Source organism: Mchenga conophoros, linkage group LG19 (genome assembly GCF_057382185.1).
Source record: "Mchenga conophoros isolate Kocher_MC1m ecotype Shallow Benthic linkage group LG19, M_conophoros_male_GT1.1, whole genome shotgun sequence".
NCBI classification, from domain to species: Eukaryota; Metazoa; Chordata; class Actinopteri; order Cichliformes; family Cichlidae; genus Mchenga; species Mchenga conophoros.
The window spans coordinates 11,679,322-11,703,091 of record NC_140544.1 but is presented as its reverse complement, the minus strand read 5'-3'; the positions used below and the strand labels follow the sequence as shown (position 1 = coordinate 11,703,091).

The 23,770-nt window shown below is 40.2% G+C and overlaps 2 protein-coding genes across 10 annotated transcripts in view; both read left to right on the top strand.

The window, feature by feature from the left end:
- LOC146551812 (connector enhancer of kinase suppressor of ras 3-like) overlaps window positions 1-3,890 on the top strand; it is a 42,978-nt gene extending 39,088 nt beyond the window's left edge. For all 4 annotated transcript variants that reach the window (XM_085256196.1, XM_085256197.1, XM_085256198.1 and 1 more), the window contains 7 exons: window positions 101-174; window positions 306-377; window positions 482-546; window positions 1,545-1,669; window positions 2,154-2,496; window positions 2,774-2,964; window positions 3,073-3,890. In XM_085256196.1, coding sequence (XP_085112322.1) covers window positions 101-174; window positions 306-377; window positions 482-546; window positions 1,545-1,669; window positions 2,154-2,496; window positions 2,774-2,964; window positions 3,073-3,273 — 1,071 coding nt within the window. In that variant the 3' untranslated portion in view covers window positions 3,274-3,890. The remainder of the gene's footprint in view (window positions 1-100; window positions 175-305; window positions 378-481; window positions 547-1,544; window positions 1,670-2,153; window positions 2,497-2,773; window positions 2,965-3,072) is intronic.
- Window positions 3,891-4,877: 987 nt separating this feature from the next.
- scaf8 (SR-related CTD-associated factor 8) overlaps window positions 4,878-23,770 on the top strand; it is a 68,006-nt gene continuing 49,113 nt past the window's right edge. For 2 of the 6 annotated variants that reach the window (XM_085256193.1, XM_085256192.1), the window contains exons 1-7: window positions 4,878-5,102; window positions 6,001-6,084; window positions 22,327-22,371; window positions 22,483-22,644; window positions 22,876-23,032; window positions 23,139-23,266; window positions 23,368-23,544. In XM_085256193.1, coding sequence (XP_085112319.1) covers window positions 5,073-5,102; window positions 6,001-6,084; window positions 22,327-22,371; window positions 22,483-22,644; window positions 22,876-23,032; window positions 23,139-23,266; window positions 23,368-23,544 — 783 coding nt within the window. In that variant the 5' untranslated portion in view covers window positions 4,878-5,072. Of the gene's footprint in view, window positions 5,103-6,000; window positions 6,085-9,858; window positions 9,953-22,326; window positions 22,372-22,482; window positions 22,645-22,875; window positions 23,033-23,138; window positions 23,267-23,367; window positions 23,545-23,770 lie in introns of all 6 variants that reach the window. The other 4 variants (XM_085256195.1, XR_014889867.1, XM_085256191.1 and 1 more) reach the window with 4 other exon arrangements.

Genomic DNA, 23,770 nt, shown 5'->3' with positions numbered 1-23,770 from the left:
AAGAAGTTGCCTGTTGCAATTCAGACGCGCACGTCCGTGTGGGGAAGTGGTTTGAAAGTTGTGTTCTAATACTCACTGTTGTTCAATCTGTGCGTTGCAGGCAGAAAAAGCTGAAGGCTACATCGACCTCACAAACTTCATGATCGACAGAGCCATCGAGTGCAAGAAGAAATAGTGAGTCCTCACAAACAGTGCTGGGTGTGATCTATGAAATCACAGTTATAACAGTAAAACTGTCTTTTTTTTTTTTTTTTTTTTAACCCTCAAAACACTAAACTGCTGTTCGTCTGTCTTTCCCTATTCAGTGCATTCAAAGCTTGTCACCCGCAAGTTATGATGTTTTATTTTGCTGCCGAGAGCTACGAGGACATGAACTTGTGAGTCATGTCAACTAAAACAGTGTTTGGAAATGTATACATTTTATGTGCATTATAATATTTTATCAGAATTGCAATTAAGTTGGATCATTTCTTTGTTTCAGGTGGGTGAATAAGCTTGGGCTGGCCTCCATTCAGTATGAGCAAACAGAAGTAAACGCTTCGGCCGGTGAGCACCTGTTTCAGTTCCCCGCCTCTGTCACTGAAGCTTTCCAACATCTCACTTTGTTTGGGTTTTAGTTTAAGAAATTTACTATTTAAGTTTTTAATCAGCAACGGAATCGTTTGTTTTTAATTGTCATATAGCTCTTCAGTACTTTCCAAGCAAACATGCCCACTTCAGCCCCGTGTGGGGTTACTATGGGCAGACCAATATGAAATGTATGGCACACCTGGGCCCCACAGATTTTTACAGCAGATGCTCATCCTGGCACAACCCTCAGGGGATCTATATCTCTCACTCTCAAACCACTTGATCCTTAGATCAGATAAACTGTACTACACTGTGGATCCACTTGCTCTCAGAGGAGAAAAATGAAACACTAAAGTCTTATTAAACCAAATATGGCCTGTTATAGCTTTCACTCATTGACTTCTTTTGCAGTGTAACCCCAGTTTAACTTCCGTTGTACTGAGGTTTTGAACCAGCCACTTTCTCTCAGCCTCATATTTCTGACAGTGTAATAAAACATGTTCTATGGTTGTCTCTTCTCCACAATATATTTTCTTTTTTGATGCTTCCTTATCATAAATAATGTGTCAGCAAACATGCCCGTGTGGGCCCACAGTGTCTAAATGTGGAGCTGTGTGGGCAAGGCAAGCCCAAACTAATCCCACCTAGATCCTGCTGCAGTTTTGCCGTTCGGGGTCCCTGTAAGACAACTGTTGGTTGCCCACAAAGTTCCCTCTCGGGGGCCCAAAAAGAGCAAAACTGCTGTAAGCCCCACGTGGGCTTACCCACAGAAAACCCATGTAAGGTCCCCAAAGGGCACAACTGCAGCAGGATCTAGGTGGGCACGCCCACTTGGGGTAAGTGTGGGTTTACAGCCCCACAGTTCACCAACAACTACCCACTGTGGGGCCCCACAGGCATTTTTCCTGGGTTACATTTGTTGGTTACATGTTTGAAGTTTTTGTTTCTTGTGTGTCTCCATGTTTCATGTTCAGAGTGTTATAGTGAAGCCAGTGATCACGAAGAAGCTGAAACCACAGAGATACCTCCTCCACCGTACTCTGAACAGACCCTGCGGGACTCCTCGAATGCCTCCGGTCCGCCTGGTAGCACACATCAGGTCAGTAACGGTTCTGGCTGGACGCACATCCATCCATAAGAGCCAACATTTATCTTTTCATTTAATATAAGCTCATTTTGAATTTGATGCACATCTGTGAAGGCATCTGCAAACCTGTACAGGTTCTGGAGAAACATGCTACCATCAAGCATGTTGCTGGATGCTTGCTTATTTCAGCAAGAAGATGCCATGCTACTTTGAGAACATTAGAATGACTCTGTACTAAGTGAGGTCACGGTAATAAACAGCCTGAATGCAGTCAATGCAGCCAAATTCAAAATGAGCATATAACTGCAGTTTAATTGTTAATGTTCAGCAAAGATTTACATTCTGTTTAGATTAAACACACGGTCACAACTTTTGCAAAGGCAGCTGTGTCTTTAAGGGACACTACATGTTTTATTACAAGTAAATAAAACCAAGTGGAACCAAATGGGATTAATTAATAGAAAAAACTCTTAACTTAAATGTATTTGTATTTCAGGGTACCCTTCCTCCCCCTTACTCCTCTGCAGTCCCCAGCGAAGCTAACGGTTCGCTCTCCTCACCTGTCAGTACGATCACATCTCAAAGCTCCGCCTCTTCGCTCACCAAGCAAAGACAGTCCTGGTTGGACCTCGTCTCGCAGGCATCTCCTTCTGCTGGGGAAACAGCAGTGGTGTGCTCAGCCCAGGTCCACTCGCATCAGCCTCCACAAAAGGAGACGGCAGAGGAAACAAGGCTGGAGAACTTGGCCACCCAGGACTCCTCGGGCACTGAATCTAATGAGGAAACGCCTTCAGCTGAGGGGGAAGATCAGAGGGAAGTTTTAAGGACGCAAAATAAAGGTGAATATTTAATATATGCAGTTTTTTCTCGTGGCCCACTTCCAGCTCTAAGAAGCAGAGCACGTTTCCTGTTTCTCAGAACTTTGATTAGCATCAGTGATCAACAGAATATACGACTGTTAACATTCTTATTCCTTTTCTGAGCTTTCTATCTGTGACTAATCTAATTGACTCACCTGCATGCCATTTGAATTAATTTAGCAGGCATTTACTCAATGCAACCACTGCATGTAGGATGATGATGATGATGATGATGAAGTGTGTTGTCTTGTTGCAGGCAATCATGAGAACGGCTCCGATGAGATGGAGAAGCTGTATATTCACCTGAAGGAGGCCAGTCTGTCGCCGATAGGAGAACGTAAACCATCCACGAAAAAGGAATTTAGGACCTCCTTCGTAAGACGCTGCAAAAACCAGGCTGTCAATGACAAGCTGCACCTTATCAGGACACTCAACAGCACATTAAAGGTACATTTCTCACCTCCCTTTTTAGTTTTTAGTTTTTTAGTTTGCGAATAGCAAAAAAATACAGTTAAATAATTTATGCATATTCAGTTTTTCACTTTTTTTGCCCAGGCGAAAGAGGCGGACTTGCAGGCAATAGAACAGATCCTGTCTGACCCGGAGCTTACCTCAGACAAGTTCAGAGAGTGGAAGGAGGCCAACGGACCTCTGGTGCAGGAGATCTGTGTAACACACATCCAGCAGGTGGCGTCAGAGGCCGCAAAGGCTGAAGCGTCGGTCATAGCCGCTCCTGTGGTAGAGACCAGTTTATAAAGACTCTTCATGACTTTTTATGGTGTTCGGACTCTGAGGACCTCACAGTCACATACATCAAATACACGCACACACACACACACACACACACTGCTGTTGGTTATTCACTTGAGAACTCTGTTTATATTCAAGTTCTTTTCAACTAGTAGTTGGATGAATGAACTGTTGTTTTTAGTTCCATGTGGAGACGGTGTATGATAAGCAGCACACATTAAAATGTGAAATGTGTCGTAGTATTATTTTTATTGTTTAATTTGTAGGTTTAGCAATTTTTACAGCTGTTTGTTTTTATAATTTTATGAACCTATGTATAAACTGTATATTTGGAACGGTGGAGTGCATGGAAATAATGTCTCTGTTGTTCTCTGCATGGAAACACTTTGAATTTATCTGTAGTGAATTTTGTTGTTTTTAAACTATTCACAGTCAGTTATTGGTGCCATGCACCTTCAGTGCCTGTTACACATGTGTTACAGAAGCTTTTTCAATAATGTGTGTATGTCGTCGCCCTATATTCATGCTTATTAGGAAGACTTTGCTGACTGAACACTAGGGCCTGCACTAACAGAATAAATGTTGGTCTCAAATCAGAATTTCTTCTTTTTTAATACTCAAAAGTGTCAAATTCATGTGACTGTAATGTAATTTACTGCTGAAATGTAGCGATCGCCTCGTTTTTTGTGGAAGATTTTTTTTTAATCTTCTAAACCAAAACAAACTTTTTAAATTATTTCAGCTACACTGATTTTTTTATTTTTTTTGGTCATTTCTGCCCATGAACATTGACAGTATGAGGCAAAATCTTGTCTAAAATGTGACAGACTTTATAACTGATAACATCTGTGCATACAGTATATTGAAGTAAAGTGGGGATTTAGCAGTATTAAGGATAACTCTCAGGAAAACGCTCCTGGAATCATACAAACAAGTCTGAAAGACCTGGTACAAGTTAGATAAGTGGATGGTTATAAATAAATTCAGACATTATGTGACTGCACAGTAGGTTTGGACACCTCAGGCCGAACAGGATTTTAATATATGACAGGACCTACCAGAATACAGAGGCATTTTCCCCCTTATGTATCATCTGTTGTATAAGTTAAAAAAAATGTAAATAATTGTGAAGGGATGTGTGATGTTTGTTCTTAATTCTGGAATGAATGTGTTTGTTTGTATACAGGGAAATAAAGTCAGAAAAGTGAACTTTACCAGCCTCTTTGTATGGTGCTCTTTTTAAGGGTCGTGTCACAGCTAATCATCTACCTCCATCTCACCCTATCTGCAGCATTCTGTCATACTAAACATGTCCTGCTTCATCCATATATTTTCTCTGTGGTCTTCCTCTTCTCCTCCTGCCTGGCAGCTCCATCCTCGGCATCCTTTGTCCAACTTGACCACTTTCTCTCCTCTTCAAAGCATCATCGGTTGAAACCATTTCAGCCATGCATCCCCAACTTTGTCTCCAAACCGCCCAACCTGTCCCCCTGATGCACTAACCGAATCTTCTCCACTGTGGTCAGTCACAATGAAAATCTTAACACCTCCAGTTCAGCCTCCTGTCTTTCTGTCAGTGCCACCGTCACCACACATATCAGGTCTCATTATACACCAACATTCCGTCTGATACGACTCGTTGACGCTAGGAGTCGCCGGTTTCTCTCCACATTCCCCGCTGAGGTTATGCGCCATATTGGCAGTCTCCTCCATCTCAGCAAGCGTCGGGCATGCACGCCTCTAACCGGTTATCGAGGAGACGTTTGTAAATATTTACTGTGGTCTGCCAGTCGAAATACAACACTATGGAGGCGGTCAAAGCCTTTAACAATGAGGTTTGTAAGAGATTCTCGCTAAAAGATTTGAGTATATTGAGGATATGTTGTCTAATTCACAGTCGCGGTAGCTAGTCGGCTAACGTTAGCATCTTAGTAAAGAAGAGGGTAGTGTTTGGCAAGGCCGCTGTTTCTGCACAGCAGTGCAGCGGTAACGTAAAGTCAGTGAGTGTGTACTTCGTATAAACTGGCCACACATCATGCAAGAAGAGAGTTAATTTGTTAGTACAGCCCTAATCAGGGTTAAATTCTGTGAACAAATATAACCCAGCGGCTGCCAGTAGCGCTAAATAGCTAGCTCGCTAGCTAGCTCCAAATTAGCAAAACCGCTTGAGCTAACTATCTGATGTGACCATGGGCAGAGTAGCGCTCATTCACCTGGGAAAGAAACAACAAATGATTGTGAATCAGTACTTACAGTTAGCTTCCCGGTATATGCAACCTAAACAATGTGAAGTAGCAGCGCATATCCACACTGTTAAGTTTAGCCTTAGCTATCTGAAGCCTCCAAGCGGAGACCGCAGCCGTCATTTGTCTACATAACACGAAGTCTTTGCTTTAGCATGATGATCATTGTAAATAACACCTGCATTTAATCCTAGTAAAAAATCAATCCGCTGTCGACCGCAATCGAATTGTGAGTGTTTGTTTTAATGACGATACTAACGCAAATACCTGAGTCAGAGGCAAGCCCCCGACGTCGCTTTATTGTGAACTTGGGGTCTCTCTGAGCCCCATGACAGCGAAAGCCAAGGTTCTTTAAATTGTTAATAAAAGTTTGTAGTTGGTGAAGGGGGGTACTCATTTAGAAAGCTATTGGGTGGCAGTTTACGGTTCTTATAGGATCACTTCAGTATTTAAACAAGCTGTTCTCTGTCTTTTTCCTTTCATATTTCAGCTGTACTCATTGAATGAATACAAGCCCCCCATCTCCAAGGCCAAGATGACTCAGATCACCAAGTCTGGAATAAAGGCTATAAAAGTAAGTATGCAGTGTTATAGGATGAGGCAGGTAATAGAGGAATAAAGACATGATTATTAAAGAGAACTGTTCCTTGGCTCCCAATGAATATAAACATATGCATGGTCTAGCAACCAACATTATTCTAGTTTTGTTGAGTTGCTCCTACAGTAGAATAGACCTCAAGTAATTTTTAAATCTCAATTTAGGTCACAGCCCACTAGAGTTGTGGTATGTTAATGTTATCCAGTATGAAGATGGTAAAGAAAATGTGGGACCAAAATTGAATTTTTACTCTCAGCTCATCTTCAGTCACATTCTGGTTTGGTCTTTAAATCAAGCATCCAAAACAATATGTGGTTATTGGTATTTAAAGGAATAAAGATGAAAATATAAATGTTGACTTTTACTACAATGGCAGTGCAGGTGGTTGTATGCCCTTTGGCTTAACACACGTAAGACCTCCAATTCTAGACAAAGGGAAACATACGGTAATACATTTGTGCGTAGGAACAGCATGTGGAGTAAAATATACCAAATCAAATATGCTGTAATGACCACGTGTGAATGAGGGAGCAGCCAAAAGAAGCTGCTTTAAAAAAAAAAAAAATCTTATGCTGTTTACTGGATAAACTACAAAGGAATGTAGGGTTATATAAACTCAACAGCAGTGTGTGCAACTCATCTGCTCTGCTGTAAAACTGTGTGGTGTTTGCATAACTTTTAATAATAGAACAGTTTAATAAAAGCCCAGGAAAGCTGAATTACCTAAGAATTAAAAAATATATGAGGTGTTGCTCTTCTGCTACCTTTTATGGTTTCTCATCAGCCTTCAGGCAATAAGCAATTTTTTTTTTTAATTGATTTTTTTTCATGCAATAGAAATGACTTTATTGATTTATATGTGTGGGAAATATGACGATTAGAGGGGTGCAGTGAGACTGAAGTACCTCGCTAGCCAAACATCCCAGTTTAACAGGGAGTTTCAGCAAAGTCGAACACCAATCAAATCTATAGGTTTTTATCAATTTATGTAGTTTTCTTATAGTATATTTCTAATCAGACATTTGTTTGTTATGTGTTGAACATGGTAAAGTTAACATTTTGAGTGTATGAAAAGTAACTGAACCCAGTGATGTTGAGTTATTCTGTTTTCAAAAACAGGTCATGTATCACATCACACTGAGGTTTTTTTGCCTGCTTCAGTTAATGTCTACATATCAACGTTGCCTGTTACTGCACAAAGTTCATTTATGTGCTAGGCTGTTAGTAAATAACATTTTCAAGCTTGAAGAGACATTTTTCACCATCTGTATTTATAAGTCTCTTCGTTTTAGTTATAGAAGTTTTTTTTTAAATAAAACTGACTTTTCGTTGTGTAAAAGGCAAAGATGTTAGTAACAAGTATAACAGTAGCTTCATTCCTGAGCAGTGAGCCAGCGTGCACAGTGCCAGAAACTCGGGAATTAAAGTAACAGTCATTATTTTTATTTATATAAGTCTGCTTTGTAACTCATCAAAGTTATTTTAACATATGAGATAATTGTTTTATTGCTGTTATTTGAAATCATGGCTGAATTCACAAACTGATAACAGATTTCTTTTATACATTGGAAATTCTACACACGTTATTGTGAATACAAAGTTTTTAAAAGGCTGCATTTGATCAGTTTTTACGTATATTAACACATCAGCAGCCAACAGCAGTGCACAGCGGCTTTAGCACTTCTTGTGGTCTGGAAAATATAGATGGGATGCCTTGAGTAAATCGGTTAGAATTCTAAATAAAACAGATGTTAGACATAAAACATTAAGGTAAATGTATTAGGTGCCAACAGCGTATTAAGCCTCATTCAGACTACGGCAGCTTGCCACTGTGACATCATTTAAAATGAGCGTTTTAGCCTTTGTTATCTTACGGGTTTAAAACCCGAAATGATGAATGAGGAGAGCAGGACCTGACTGTGAACCTGTGAACTTTCTCATTGGCCAACAACTTGCCAATCACAAGTTTAGTATACCCTGGTTGTGTCATATAATCTCCAGATTTTACTGATTGTGCTAAATATTCTGGAGCAAATTCGTCCCTTCTGCTGGCTTTGATTGATCTGTGGTCTGATGCATCACTCGGTCAAGGCTCTACAAATGCCTAATCTGACCACTGTAACAGATTTAGACTGATCCCAGTATAAACCAGTCCTATTGGAGTCTTTTGTGTATTTTACACAATTACAACAAACAGAACAATCTTCAGTCAGCAGTTTGTGTTGCGTGAGCATCAAATAAGGTGTGGACGATTTTAAAAAGAATACAGCTTCACATCATCTGCCTTATTAGTTTGGTTTTTGATCATTATTTTCCTATGATGTAGCACCATAACTGCAAATCCTCTGATTAAAAATGATACGCAACCAGTTGTTATTCTGACCTGATTATGTTCAGTGGTACACGTGTAAAAGCTGCAGTACTTGTTTTTTTTTAATTTTTGTTTGCAATATTCACATCTCATAATAACAAGAGCCGAGTGTTATAATTAGGCTGAAATTAAATTTGATAAAGATAGAGCTGGTTATTAATCTGGCTAAATTAAAGGATACATGGCAGTGAATTTGTTTTGGGAGGCGTTTCTGCCCACTGAGACTGAGCTTGAATACTTTTCCATGTGTGGGAAACAGAGTGTAATGTTGTCATGGAAATAGTGAGTTACATTGCGGGATGCAACCAAATTAGCTTTTTAAATATATCTTACTGCTGTCTGATTTTGAATCTATGGACAACTTCCTAGAATGACTTTGATGGAGGAAAGATAAAATCCTACAGTGAGTTCCGACCTCCGCTTTTATTTTGTAGTTTTTTCTGATTTTGAAAATAAAGTGCAGACACATGCGTAGCTGTATAGTTGTTAGCTGTTATAGTGTTGAAAGTAGTTGGCGCCATTTCTGTTCTTGCGAGCTGTTAAATGCTTTAAGCTCTTGTACTTGACTATTATTAGTTTAGCTGAATTTGTAACTAGTTCTAACGTCACAAAATGAACAAATAGCAATAAAAGTCTCACCCTGCTTACTCAACAGTAACTGTGCGTCCTCATGTTGCAGGTGGACCGTTATATTTTAGTAGTTTTGCATGTTGGTTCCTGTTTACAGGTCTGTCAGTGTATCATAAACACATGATGATTCATGGGGATAAATGGGCCTTAACACATGGCATGTAGCCAATACACAGCAAAATCTGTGTGTCTTAAAAACCCAAGCAGAAAATGAGACTCTACATCTGGAGAAATTTTAGAAGTAAAAAAAATCAGTTGAAACCCAAAGAAATGCTGCTGTTTTTTTAAAATTAAATTTTATTACTTAATTTTATATATAGATGATTTATAAAAGGTGAAGGTCATTTTTACTTTTCAAAGTGGGCAAAAAAGTGTTTTCCCAGAACGGTGCTTTTTATTATGCATGCTTGGCTGGTATCCTGCACACTGTGCCTATAATTCGGGGGGTCTTTTGCATCGCTGATCATTAGTCACTAACAAATTCTCCTTAGACTTCATTGCTTAAAGTTGTTCTTATTATGAAATACTCAAGGACCAAAACACAGTTTCCTTCTTTATAAAATGACAGTTATTTTTTTAGTCATTTGAATTCTGGGCCTGACACTTTGAGTTCAGGACACCAGCCTTTAACAAAAGTCCTCTCATGATATATTTCTTTGTCCTGTTTGCACTCTAAAGGAACTGCTCTTCTTGTGGTGTTTCTATGTCTTGTGTTACCTGTGAATAACACCCGTTTCCCCTTCCCTCAGCAGCTCTCCCAGCTCCCCCAAAGCACTGAAAGTGAAGCAGGAGGATGGGGTGGAGAGAGTTACAAAGAGATAAGAGAATCCCTAACCAGCTTAGGTAGGAGTATGGGTTGTTTCACAAGGAAGATGGAAGAAGACTAAAATAATTGAACTGAATTTGTTCCCACACACCCAGAGATGCACAGCTTTTGCTGTTCTGGTTGTCTTGCGTTGGTCGATGTTGGCTTTGAACTCTTGTTTTTCAAATTGAAGTTGCAGTCTTGTTGATTTTCTTCATGAGTTATTTGAAGATATTTGTGTTTGGTGCAGTTAATTAAAGTCAGTCTTCTGTGTTGCTTCATGTTGGATGGAGCTGGAGCGGAAATGTGTTAGCTTTGGGTTTAAGATGCCATCAGTGACTTATTAAATGTTGAGTATACAGTTAACTGCATGAGTCCTTTAACATTAAATATACACGTTTAGTGCTTTTATCTCCAGCAATACTCAGATTTGCATGTCAAGACTAAGTTTTTATTAGAATCTTAGATTTATTTCATTGAAGCTTGAGGTTTGTCTGGTTCACAGTTTAAAAATTGTAAATCCATGCTTTGGCAAAGCAGTCGTAATTGATGTCTTTTGTACACGCAGGAAGTTTGCCTTTTTCATCAATAACTGAGAAATCCAGTTGAATCTACATATTTCAGATGGTGATTTGAATGAAAGGTTGGGGCTGTTGCTTCTTGTTGAGTCGTGCTCAGATGGAGGAGAGCTTAAACTAGATTGATGATGGCGCTTCAGTGCTGGAGCTGATCCGTAGGATAGGACGGCACATGATTTTAGAAGTTTCTCTGTAACGTTGCTGATCATTTCAAAACAGCCAACATACGTGATAAACAAAAATAATAAATGGAAAACGATGCATATGTGACCAGCCGGGATGGTGCAACAAAGCATCTGAGATGTAATGTCAGATGCTTTGTTATCATGTTACCCATTCAGCACAAATTTCTAAGAGACTGATGTCCACAGGCAGCAGTTTTTATGCTGCCATTCAAAATGAATGAAGATTCTAAAAGTAATTTTCATTCATAGCCAGATTAGAAATGGTCTTTTTAGTCACTGCCAGAGTTAGATTACTCTCTGCTATTATTTAGTGTAGATATCTGTAAGAGGAATGAACAGCAGTGCTACAGAAACTTAGCATCTTCCAACCCAGTGCACTTCAAGTGTTTTTGTACAAAGGACTTCACTGTAAAATCGAAACTTCCAGCACAGAAAACTGTTCCTGTGGACACAGCATCGAATCTTTAATTTGGTTTAATGGGCAGTACAGCCTCAGAGTAAGGTTGCATCTGAAGAGCACTTAACCTTACTGGATTGTTACTATTCTCTATATACTGAAATTGGATGAATGATTAAAGACAGGATTTTAGTTTGTCTTTCAGCGTATCTTGAGTTTGGATAAGAAGAGACAGTCTTGCACTTTAAAAAAGGAAAAGTTACCTTAACTCATGATCATCAGCTGCGCTCTAAAATGTTCTCTTGAAGCAGCCTGACAGACTCACACATGTTCAGACAATTATTTTCACAGCCAAGTTATTTAAAAATTGATGAAAGCGTGGCATTAATGTAAAACCGTTAACGCCTGTAAGGTGCACAGCTACCGGCGACTTGCTACAAACCAGCGAATGCTGCGTTTTTGCCACATTCTGCATTTCGTCTGTGACTAGCAACAAGTAGGAGAGAAATACATGGTTTTGAACCAGCCGGGTTCCACTTACACAGTCTGGGTACGCTTGTAGGTTGCCTATATTTTACCCGTGTTGACCCACTTGGCATTGCCCACCAGCAGCTGTAGATGTCTCGCTCTTTTCTTTGTGTTGTTTGTGTGTATCAGTCTGCCTGTACTTCCAGGAAAAGGACAGCTTTCAACACAAAAAATCTCTGAAACATTCCCCTTTAAACCATGCAATAAGTGATACTGATCCCCGTCTGCACAGAATCCGTTAAGACCTAAAATTACCTGTGAAGATTATTGTGAAATGAATTGGTCTCAGTGGATTATTTTAATTCCAAGCGTCTGTGTGGCCCACAGGCAAGTGGTTTCTTTTGCAACAAACTATATTTTTCTCATTCACAGTTCAGTTTGTACTAAAAGGTAGCAATACGAGAACTGTAACAGCAACCTTTAGCACTGGCTTAAACTATAAGTTGGTGCAAAAATTACAGTTGTCACCAAACTACCATTATTTGAACCAAAAAGACATTAAATATTAAAAGTAACCTAACCTGACAGCAGCTATAACAGTGTGTGTCAGGTAATGAATGATCAGGAATAATTAGGAACCTCTCTGCAGTCTGAGGAAACAACACACAGGGTAGGTGATTAGTTATTACAGGATACAACCGATAAAATCCATGCAAATATTTTGTGAGTTTAAAATATTTTTAGACTGACCTAAAATGACCCGATCTTAAGTCATTTTACCGCCACTGACTTCCAGCCTTGTAATTTCACTGGAGGAATTTGCTGCATTTATTTTTGAATCGGGCTTCATCTTTTAGATTTTTCAGATCCAAAACGCCCATCGGGCTATAACCCGACGGGCGGGGCTGAGATCGATTTTGGTCGCCCGACCGGAGATATCGCTAGTTGTGGGACATCGGGCTAGCGATTTTGCGAGCCCTGAGATCTGACCAATTGGATCACTGCATTTCGCAACAGGTGTGCTCGTAACTCAAATCGCGCACTGTTACTGAATACACAATGAGATGGAAATGGTAAAATAGTCCTATTTAACCTCAGGCGCACGGTTAGATGCTGCTCCAGGTCAGTCGGCTCTCTCTTAAATGATTCCTCTCCATTTTCAGATAAGGTCCCAACTCAAACAATTAGTTCATTACCAGACCTCTGGAGAACTTCAAGACATGTTGAGGAGGTAGTTTAGCCATTTAAACCAGCTGTGTTGGATCAAGGACACATCTAAAACCTGCAGCACACTGGCCCTCGAGGCCCCTGATTTAAAATGCTGCTGCTGCTCCTGAGAACTGGATGCAGACAGAATCTGTTTCCTCCTTTTCTTTTTGGAAACATCAAGACCAGCTTATGATCGCTTCATGTCTACTCCTTTATTTATTTGTTTGTTTATTTTTTTAACCAATTTTAGCAAAAATCCGACCGGTTCGGTGTGTATATATGTTACACGACAAGTTTGGATCTGGAAATTTCTGAATTTCGTGTTGTTGTTTTTTCACATCACATTCGGTGTGTAACAGATTTACTCTACAGGATACTTCAGATGTACGTAGCTATGAAAGCTGTAAGATTAATTATTAAACGTGAATTTGTATTGAAAACTTTTATTGGGAATTATTGGCAACTGTTTCGATGCCGTTTTTATTTTCTCCTTTTTTAATGGATGTTTTAAACTTAAACGTGCTGCTTCGTTTATGTTTTTTGCATTTGCTGCAATATCAAACGAGAAATTTAACATCTACTTCATGAAGCTGACGCCATTAGCTGCTAGAGTCACACACAGGGACTCGGATACTTTCTTAGAATATTTATTATTCTTAGAATATTTGTATAATGCCAGGACAGTTTGAGAGTGGACAGGAAGGCTGGGGGAGAGACACAGTAAACAAACAGGGGCAGATTCAGACCCTTAAGCTGCATAGCTCAGTGAGCTGTACCCAGCATGGTTACTTTTATGAGAGCTAATAGAGGACCAGTTATAGAAGCTCTTCCCTTATTCAGGGGCCACCACAGCAGGTAGTTGTGCACGTCTGATTTGGCAGACTTTTACACCGGATGCCCTCACTGACACAAACCTCGAAGGGATTTGTGTCGCCTAATAGGCTCGAAACAGATGTTTTCTACACAGCAGAGAGCCTCATTGACTAAATGTGTAATAGATCCACTGATCTAGGATCAGTTATGGCTTTTAAAAACAATTCTGTTAGACAGTAAAGGAGCAGAGGAAATTTCCTTACCTTATACTTATAAATGTGGCACGATGGTCCTTTGTAACAGTGGATTCTAATGTCCCTTACGTATCATCTCAGGTTAGTGTGGAAATTTAAAGATATTAATCTGAAAAGTCCAGAGTCCAGTTAGAAAATACTGCTGGATATGTAACTTATTTTTAAATGGGTTTTATCTTGTTTATTTACTTAAAGTCTGTTTGAGTCCGACTGCTAAATACAAAGAGATGAAGTTACTCTTTATATGTTGGAAGTATTTGCAGGTTGAGAGAAAATAATTAGGCTGGTTAAGTAGTCTGACAGAAACCCTTTAAATCTGAACACATGTTACACGAATGAAGCAAAAAATTGGCCAAGCAAAGATTTAGTGTTTATTTTAAGAGCTACATGAAAGCATTCATCACATTCCATGTTAAATGCATTATGTTTTAAATCTTGCTGAAAAGTGCGACACTTTGCACTTTGCAATATTTGAGACCCTGCAGTGGCAGAAAAGTCTGCAGAAGTTAAGGTGGTGTTTCTGTGAGGACTGCATGTAGTGGCTGCTGGTGTAATGTAATTACACATTAACAAAATAAACTAATTCAGTTTGTTTTTTTCCGCTGCTACATTTCAGTGCTGTGAAACGTTTGAGCTCAGCCTAAATGATCCTGACTGACATAGAAAATCACAAAGCTCTCTGCTGAGCCGTCGGTTTGAGAGAGACGTTTCATTCAGGAAGTATGAATTGATCATGTCCTGGTTTCTATATCTGCAGTGAAATGCCACACGCGTGCTAGCATGTGGCCGATGCTTGTTTGGTGCCTCGAGTGAAGAACGGCATCTCTGTTAAAAGTGGTGAAGATTGCAGCTTTGCTTAAATGATCCCTCTGTCGCACCACCTTATCACTTTGTCTCATGAAGAAATTTGCCAGATTAAATATAACCTAATCATTTACACTCTTCGTCATCATCATGACATCCGCAGGTTACCAAAGTTACTAATAAATGATAAAACCTTTGTTATAGCAGAGTTACAAAGTGCTTCACAATTATTTATCAAGCTTTACAAACATAAAACGGCTCAGGTAGAACTAGAGGTTTAAAAAAGTGAAGAAAGAACGAGGCAGGCTTTAACGTATCTATCCACTTATGTCCACTGATTATGGATAGTGGTAGACTAGATTATGTGATATGTGGATAAGGTTGAACATGAATGGCAGGGATGAGCTGCACAGTGGGACGTTAACCCTCTGGCTTTTGTCTCAGTCCTTCTCACTCTCACATCATCATGTGCTGTCGAAGAAAAGCTTTTAAAGTAGTTGCTGTAATACTTGTGAAGATGGGTGTAGTCTGATCGCACGATGGTCTGTAATTTGCTCCTTTCAGTTTCTGTCTATTCCATCGAGCATTTTCAAAATGTGCGTGTGGGGGGGTCACAGTATTATGACAGTAGTACATAATTATCTACAGTGTTTGCATACTTGCCTAAATTCATAATCTGTTCATCAGAAACATGCACGTGTGTTTTACTTACTCAGTGCTTTCTAAATGTCTATAGAGGGACACAAACCACCATAATCACAGTGATGCTACTGTGCTGCTCATGTCTTCTGTCTAGAAGTACAAGGATGAGTGCAGTTCGGTAACAGTTGCAGGTAGTGTTGTGCATATCTTTCACACACAGCCTGTGCAGTGTGTGATCAGTTGCCTGGAGACTGGTCCACACTGCAGCAGGTGATGTATGAGCATGTGGGTTTTTTTGTTTTTTTAATTCTTTGGTGTGAAAGTATGTGCTCAGTAGGGTTTCTGGAAAGGGTGGAGAATCTCTGTGAAGAAGACTGTCTGCTAAATGTTCACGACAGTTGTCTTTGCTTTTCATACCCAGACCCAACTTGACTCATTAGTTAAGTTGCTGCTGCTTTTGTTGTTAAAGCTAAATCACAGTTTAAGGGTCACGTAGAGGAAGTGTCTGCCTTTACTGTACAAGGAAGAGACCTTAAAGGAAAGCACAGGGAGAATACAAAAGTAAAAAATATATATAAATACATCGTCAGCAGACGAATGGAGTGAAGATGAAACACCCAGTTAATTTATTCACCAAGCCAAGTTTTCCTTTCTAATGGAATCTTTTAAAGGACTGTTTATGTGTCCTGGTGCCAGTATTCAGTGTTGTTTCAGTTCGTTATGTGTAATTTTCCATTCAGTCTCCCTACGGCGTCACATCACAAAACAAGTCACCTCTAAACAGTTTAAATGGTCCACTCAAGAGCCAACAATTCCTGACAGACAGAGCTGAACACAGCATCTCAGCTTATGATCCTAGTGATCACAGGGAAGAACCATCGCTAGCAGGTTGCTGGATCATTGGAGGAGCTTATTTTATGTATTTAGGTTTTAATTCTTGTAGTAGATAATCGCAAGAGACAGAACTCTGAAGGAGGAAATAGTTGGTCTTTCTGCAGGGCTGATCTAACAGTGGCATCATTTCAAACAGGGCTTGAAGCCCTCTGTTATCCCCAGAAAGCTGTGTGCCCAGTGTTACAATGGCAATAGTAGTTGAGTTACAGTACTCGTAGTTTTACGTGTACTTGCCGTAAGTTGTCGCTCAGTGTGCACATTTATTAATCTAAGATAAACAACAAAGGTGACATGCTTTGTTTCCAGGGTGCAGTTACTTTAATTATTTAATAGTCTGACGATTGCTTTTTAAAGTAAATGAATAAAGTTACTAAAGTTTGTCTGCAAGCTTGAGTCTGTAAATGGCATACTGCAGTTCTCACAGTCACACCATGTTAAGTCTTCATACTTTACAGTTTCTGCTGTAAATTTCTTGTCTTGAAAATTTCTAGTGGACTTATTTCAGCTTCACTTTCCCTTGCATATGTATAATGTGTATATATTGTAGTTTGCAGCTTCATGTGTTGGCAAAATTTCAAAACTACCACCAGCTTTACTTGTTTAGCTTCACTTGTATCATATCTAATGACTTTTAAAAAAAATGCTGGCAGTTTTAGAAAAAGCTCTACATGATATGTTACCTTAGATAAGTTTAACTTTGACTGCAGCTGAACTTATGTAATTGGAATCACTCCTCCACAGTCCTCTCTGTGATAAAGAAACATCATCAGACCAGCTCCTCTGTTGTACTTTGACTCCATCTGCTGGCTGTTTGCAGAATTGCATCATCAACTAGAAATTCTGACTTTTCTTAGCAGGCTGTGTAAATACTTGTGGTGAAGGGCTCCCTTTCATTTGCTTAACCACAACTGCATTGCTGTTGTGCACTTGTACAAATATACAAAAGACTGAGTCAGTAATAGGGCTGCACGATTTTGCATAAAATGAGAATCACGATTTTTTTGGCTTAGAATTGAGATCACGATTCTCTCACGATTTACTTTTCCAGTATAAATATTTATTGCACTTATTAACTGCACATCAACTTCGTAACAGTTGAGACTGAACATAAAAACAACAAATGTCTCACGCTTTGTTGTTGCTGCAAAATGTTGTACTGCTTGAAATTCCGTCTCCACCGTTGCTCGACGCTGCGTGTATAGAGCAGGTAGTGCAACAATAGAAAAATAGTTGCGGGACGGCACTGCGTAGCGTTTGTCTAGGGGTGTTGATCATTTTCCTAAATCCCTCGTTTTGCACCGTGTTGATGGGAGCCATATCTTTGGTCAGGTGATAAGTGATAGCCTCCGTAATTTCTTTGTGCCTGCGGGAGTTCGACGGGTATAGGGAAGCGCTGTATAAAGTTCCCGTTATTGATGTTTGGGTGGTTGACCGGGACGGATTTTCTCCTGTCACTTTCTCGTCATCCTTGACGTGCTCTCCGTTGTTTTTTCCCTGCTAATTTTAGCATCACACGGCACAGCTTCTGTATCACGTGGTATAAGGCTCCGCCCTTGTCATTTGTTGAGCAGGAAGAGTGAGCGCTTGTTTTCATGCAGAGTACTTCCCGGATCAAAATCAAAATGCGGTACAATCGTCGTCGTCTTTTTTTTTTTATTTTTTTAAATTGTTGTCATTTGGAAATGAGATCTCACATAAGTATGAATCGAGATCGCGATTTTCTAACGATTGATCGTGCAGCCCTAGTCAGTAATAAATCTTTGAGCCCCAGCAAAGATCTTCCTGATGGGATTTTGTATTTTAACATGGCACTTGTGTATCTAAACCTCACAAGAAAGCTTAAAAAAAATCTTCAAGTTTAATCTTCGTCAATGCACTTTCATGAGTACAATATTAGCATTAGCAGCTGTCTAGTTAAACTAGATGTCAGTGATATGAAGAGATTTTGCTGCAAATGGGTGCACAAAAGTAATGTCTACCAAAAAGTTCTGTATGAAACTAAGTCACTTTTAGTGCTGCACAGAGTTTCAAAAGTACATTTGAAGGTGCCTAACTGGCAAATATTTTTACTGTCAAAGCGCTGAAATGCTGCCTGTTTAAATGAGAAAAGCCTGTGAGGCTGTTACTTTCAAGTGTAAAGTGCTCAGCCAAAAAATGTCCATGAAAGCAAGTACAATGATTTAATCATAATGATTTAAACAAACTAAACCTAACACTGTAATACCCATCTCTCTTCTCTCAATATTAAGCCTATTTCTGACATTTCTGATTTATTTATGAAATAGTTTTTCTGTGCATGCCATAAGGTTTTTTCCTCTGTGAGATGAAATCACCTTTTCCATTAGTACCTACTCTGCTTAACTCGCCACAGTTTTTGGGGTTTTCCATTAGGTCATAGTACCCGGTACCAGGTACTAAAATAGTACTGCTCGGCCGATCTACCAAGTGATCCGATACTAAAATGTGACGTCATCAGATTGCATGCCACCGATTGGCTGGTCAGTGGTGTCACTTGACGAGTCATGAGTCTCTCGTTTCCGAAAATCAAAACCGCCATTTTTGAAACAACGCTGTGGTCCCCGAGTCTGACGAAAAGCCACAGACCGAGCAGTGATCGACGTCCACCTTTGCTGTAGCGTTCGTATCGCATACTAAATGCGTCACAGGACGCTCAGCAGCGTTGCTATGACGATGACCATTCACATTTAAGCTGTACTCTATTGTAATGGAAAAGCAGTCGATCCAAGTCGAGTCGTGGCGAGTTAATCTGAGTAGGTACTCCAGGGAAAAGGGGCCTAACCCTCACAATGTCCAGGTTAATTTGCGGGGAGGCAAAGAATTTAGTGCTGGTAACGCAGGAAGACATCCCATCAACAGACCAAAACTGTTGGCCTGTATTTAGACTACAAACAAGACTGGCAAACTGTCTTTTAAAAAACATGATCTGAATCCTTTTACTGAAGCCAGGACAGGCTTGTCCTCATCCTGACTAGTTACCAGGGTGCTTTACTGCTTACTCAGGTAAGGTCCTGTAGCTTGAGTTGTTGCTCTTTTGGTCTGAGTTTTTGGGGAATTGAATGCAAGTACATAAACAATGGATTTTAAACAGTTTGGTTCACAGGGGCACAAACCTGGGACATGTCATACAAAAGCAGTACTGGCCATACAAGTCAGGACTGTTGCTGTTCTTGTTGTTATACCTGTGCTGTATACCTGCAGGACTGGTCTGCATACATTTAATTCAAGCAGTGTGCTTTACCTTATTTAACAGAAAACTCTGGATTTTGCTGATATTTCTGACCTGAATTTTGAATTTGGCTAAACTAAATAGCACTTTAAAAAATTGTTACTTTTTTTAGTAAACCCAGAAATCTTTTTTGTTTGGCAAATATTTGTTTATGTGGAGTAAAAACCCCACTCTGGCCTGCATATATAACAGACACTGGCACATCTTTATAGATGTCAGCTGTGCAGGCCAAAATATCTAAGAGTTGCTAAGTGGTGTAAGTTGTAAATAAGGAAGAACCTTTCAGTTTCAGAGTAGTACAAGTATTTGACATTCTGGTGTTTGGATTAGTTTAAGTAATCTAAGTTACTTCTAGCTCTTGATTTATGTTAATTTACAGAAATGTATGTGGGACTTTTGAAGTCTAGCATAGATAATCCACTCTGCCATCCATGGGTGGCAGTGTAAACTAGTAAAGTGTTAAAATAAAGATGGGAGATAAATCCAAAGAAAAATCTCACTAAGCCATCAGAAGCTCTTCAGTGTATCTTGACACACATTTTCCAAAGTAGGATGTCATTCTTCAGTTCATGTTGATCTAGGGCTGGGCGATATGACCCAAAATTCATATCTCGATATTTTTTAGCTGGATGGCGATATAAGATATATATCTCGATTTTTTTTTTTAAAGCCACAAGTTAAGAACAAAAAGAGAGTTCTTAGTCACACTGTGTCCCAGATGTCACACGGGCACTTTTATTTACATACAGCGTAGATGTACATGAAGAAATTACTCAAAAATAAATTATCAGCATTTATTAAATAATCATGGTCCATAAATAAAAGAAAACAATGTTGTTTTTGTGCATAACAAAAAGCTCACAATTGTGCAGTCAAAATGTAAACTAATAGACGCTGAGCATAATAACAAAGACAGATTTCACAGCTGCACCACGTCTCTGAACAGGTGCCGTTTGTGGTCCTTATACACACACAGTACGTATCACTCCGCGAGGCTCCTCCTCGGTAGCTGTAATCCTCCGACAATCCATCAAGTGGTGCAGCTCCGTAGCTTAGCAAAGTCATATTAAAACATTTTTTGACAGATTGCTGAGCGCTGTGTACCACATAAAATCGGTTCGCGGCCAGTAAGCACAACCAGAATTCATACATAAGGCGCACTGTCGATTTTTGAGAAAATGAAAGGATTTTAGGCCGTGCAGCCCCTCCTGGCTGCATGTCGTTAGCGCGGTTAGCTCGTTAGCGCGGTTAGCTCGCTAACACGTTGACGCCGTCCAGCCCCACGCACGGTAACTCGCTAACGGAGATTTTCCGCTTTCATCTTGTCATTGCCTGCAGGTGAAGCTATGGGGGAGGCGGAGTTGTGTTCAGTGAAGGAGAGGCGAGGCAGAGTAACGTTGCGTAGAGACGGAAGTGGACGAAAGAGAGGCAAACCTGCGGCTCCACAAGTATAATTATAACGTAACATAGACTATATCGATATAAACGATATTGTCACATCTCATATCTCGTATGAAAATATATCGATATTTTTTTAAAAAAAAAACTCGATATATCGCCCAGCCCTATGTTGATCCATCGTCATCTAAGAAGAGACCCTTCAACTCAGGATCTAAATGTTCCAACTTAGGATGAGGAGGGGACTCACTAAGAACACATTTGTATAAATTTATAGCTACACTTAAACTTTAACACACCTGTCTAGACAGTCTATATATAGCTCTGCTATAAATCTGTTTCGCACACAGGATCTGCTTGGGCAGTGAAGTGTTTTTATTTTTTTTCACGTATTGGAGACGAAGACAACAGCAGCAGAGATCGATTGCTAGTGGATAGCCTCCTGAGTCTTATTTGAAAGGTTTGGCTGTTTTCAACCCGCTGCAACCGGCTCTTCCCATCCTGCGTTTCCCTACCAGTGTGTGCCTGCCCCAACACCGGCACCGCCAGAAATAGAATTCAAACCTGTGGGAAACATGAGCGATATTCCTCTGTGTGGGTGTTGGAGTGTTTTTGCTGACGCGGTCTTATTTTGCCCTGCACTGACACTCTCCCCTGAGGAAATGTTGCTCTTCTGCTTTTTCTTGCATATCACACTAATGCACAGTCATCAAGGTCATAGAACGTGGAGCTGTTTATGGTTTATGTCTGTGCTGGAAGAAGATGAACCTCTGAAATCACTGAGATGTTTGTCTTTCCAGCGTGACAAAAAAAATCAGTCTTCCTGCTCAGTGTGTTAGTGCCTAATTGTTCCATACGGTGGACTGTGTGAAAGCATCTACATTTGTTGTTACTCTGCTCTTTTAGTCTTTAGGGTTTAATTTGTCACTTTGCCTGTATTTTAATTATAGAAGAATATCTATACTAGTAGTGCTACTAGTTGTCTAACTCCAGAGTGTCCTGCAGGCTGGTGTGATCATTACAGTGTTTAATCTGTATTCATGAGTTTGCTCACTCCCGCCCTCAGCCGTAATTTTGATCTTGTCTGCAAAGCTGTTAAATTTCATGACTTTATATCGTGCAGTAATTGCGATGTTTGTTCACAGACATGAATAATAACAGCCACACTGTTGCAGATAGTAAAATAATTGTTTTTTTTAATTATTTGGCCCTTTTAGTTTTTGAATTCTTGTTTAAATCCACAAGAAAGGGATGATGCTGTCTCCATCTGTCATGTCTGTTGTATCCTCCTTTAACAGAACTAAGCTTTAAAAAAGCAATTATTTATTTATTTTCTTTTTTGTGCATGTCATTAATTTGTAAATCTGAGGAACGGGGAAATAAGACGATTTACTTAAGAGCCTCCATCCAGTCTCTTTTATGTTTTTTTTAACCCTCAGTGCTGTTCCCCTTTTGTTACTGTGCTCTGCGATGTTGTTGCTCAAGTCACTCAAAATATTTTTTTCTCTTTGCTTTACTTTCAGTTCTACAAGCATGTTGTCCAGAGTGTAGAGAAGTTCATACAGAAGGTGAGTTAATGCTTTAATTAGAACCATGAGCCACATCCAGGCAGGTGCAGAGATATTCGTATGTTGCTCTGCTGTTCATATATCTCAACACCAGCTGTCTTTCTTCGACAGTGCAAGCCAGAATACAAAGTCCCAGGGCTGTATGTCATCGACTCGATCGTCAGACAGTCCCGACACCAGTTTGGCACAGAGAAGGACGTATTTGCCCCGCGCTTCAGCAAGAATATCATCTCGACGTTCCAGCACCTCTATCGCTGCCCTTCAGATGATAAGGTTAGACCATTTTTAATAGGTTTTCTGTTCCTCTCTGTGGCTTCTCATTTCTCGGTTTCCCAGGACATTATTGTGACTTACAGGGCGTTCGAATGAGTGCGATCTGTTTTGTGAATGAGTATGAATGTCTCGTGTGTGATCGGTCACAAAAATATTTAAAGATCATGTGTCTGAGAGAAGGTTTTTGAGCAAATAATTTGTCTTATTGTTTTTGTGTCATCCAAATTCCAGAGTAAGATTGTGAGAGTCCTGAATCTGTGGCAAAAGAATGCGGTTTTCAAGAGTGACATCATTCAGCCTCTGTTGGATATGGCAGCGGGGATTCCTCCTCCCAGTGTCACACCCGTCATGCCCAGCAGTGCTGCCCCGGTCAACAACACTACACCCGGTCAGTAGAAGCACATTAAAGTTCAGATTTGCTCTTCTAATCACTGCTACTGTGGTGTTTAACATATCTGAACACGGCAACCTTGTGATTCTCTCTGTGTATCCAGGGACCCCGGCTACACCGGCCACTCCAGCCAACATAGTGCAGGGTCTGCCTGACTGGGCTTCGCAGATTACCAACACCGACACTGTGGCTGCTGTGGCCCAGATCTTGCAGAGTCCCCAGGGACAACAGGTAAGTGAACACATCCTCCCAAAAAGTGTTTACATCAGAGCAGCATGTGTAGCTGTCGGAGTAAGAAGGTGTTTAACTTACTTTGTTGTCGCCTGTTACAGCTCCAGCAGCTGGTGCAGAGTCTGCAGATGCAGCAGCAGAAGCCCCAACCGTCCCTGCTGCAGGCCTTGGATGCTGGCCTAGTGGTGCAGTTGCAAGCTCTGACAGCTCAGCTCACTGCGGCAGCTACTGCCAACAGCCTCAACCCCCTGGAGCAGAGGGTCTCCTCTTTTAATAAGGTAATGCTGCAGTCAGCAGCTGTGAGTTTATTTTTATGCTTCTGTGGCAGCCAGAGCTGGAGGCGTTATGTTTTTGAGTTGGGTCCATGTATATATGCACATCTCGGTTTTATTGGAGTTTTGTATTTGCAAAAACATTTGCATTCATTGAAACAAAAAACACTTTTCTTTTTGTAAGAATTCATTGGCCAGCGAGAAAGAAATGAAACAGAAATCTATAAAAGAG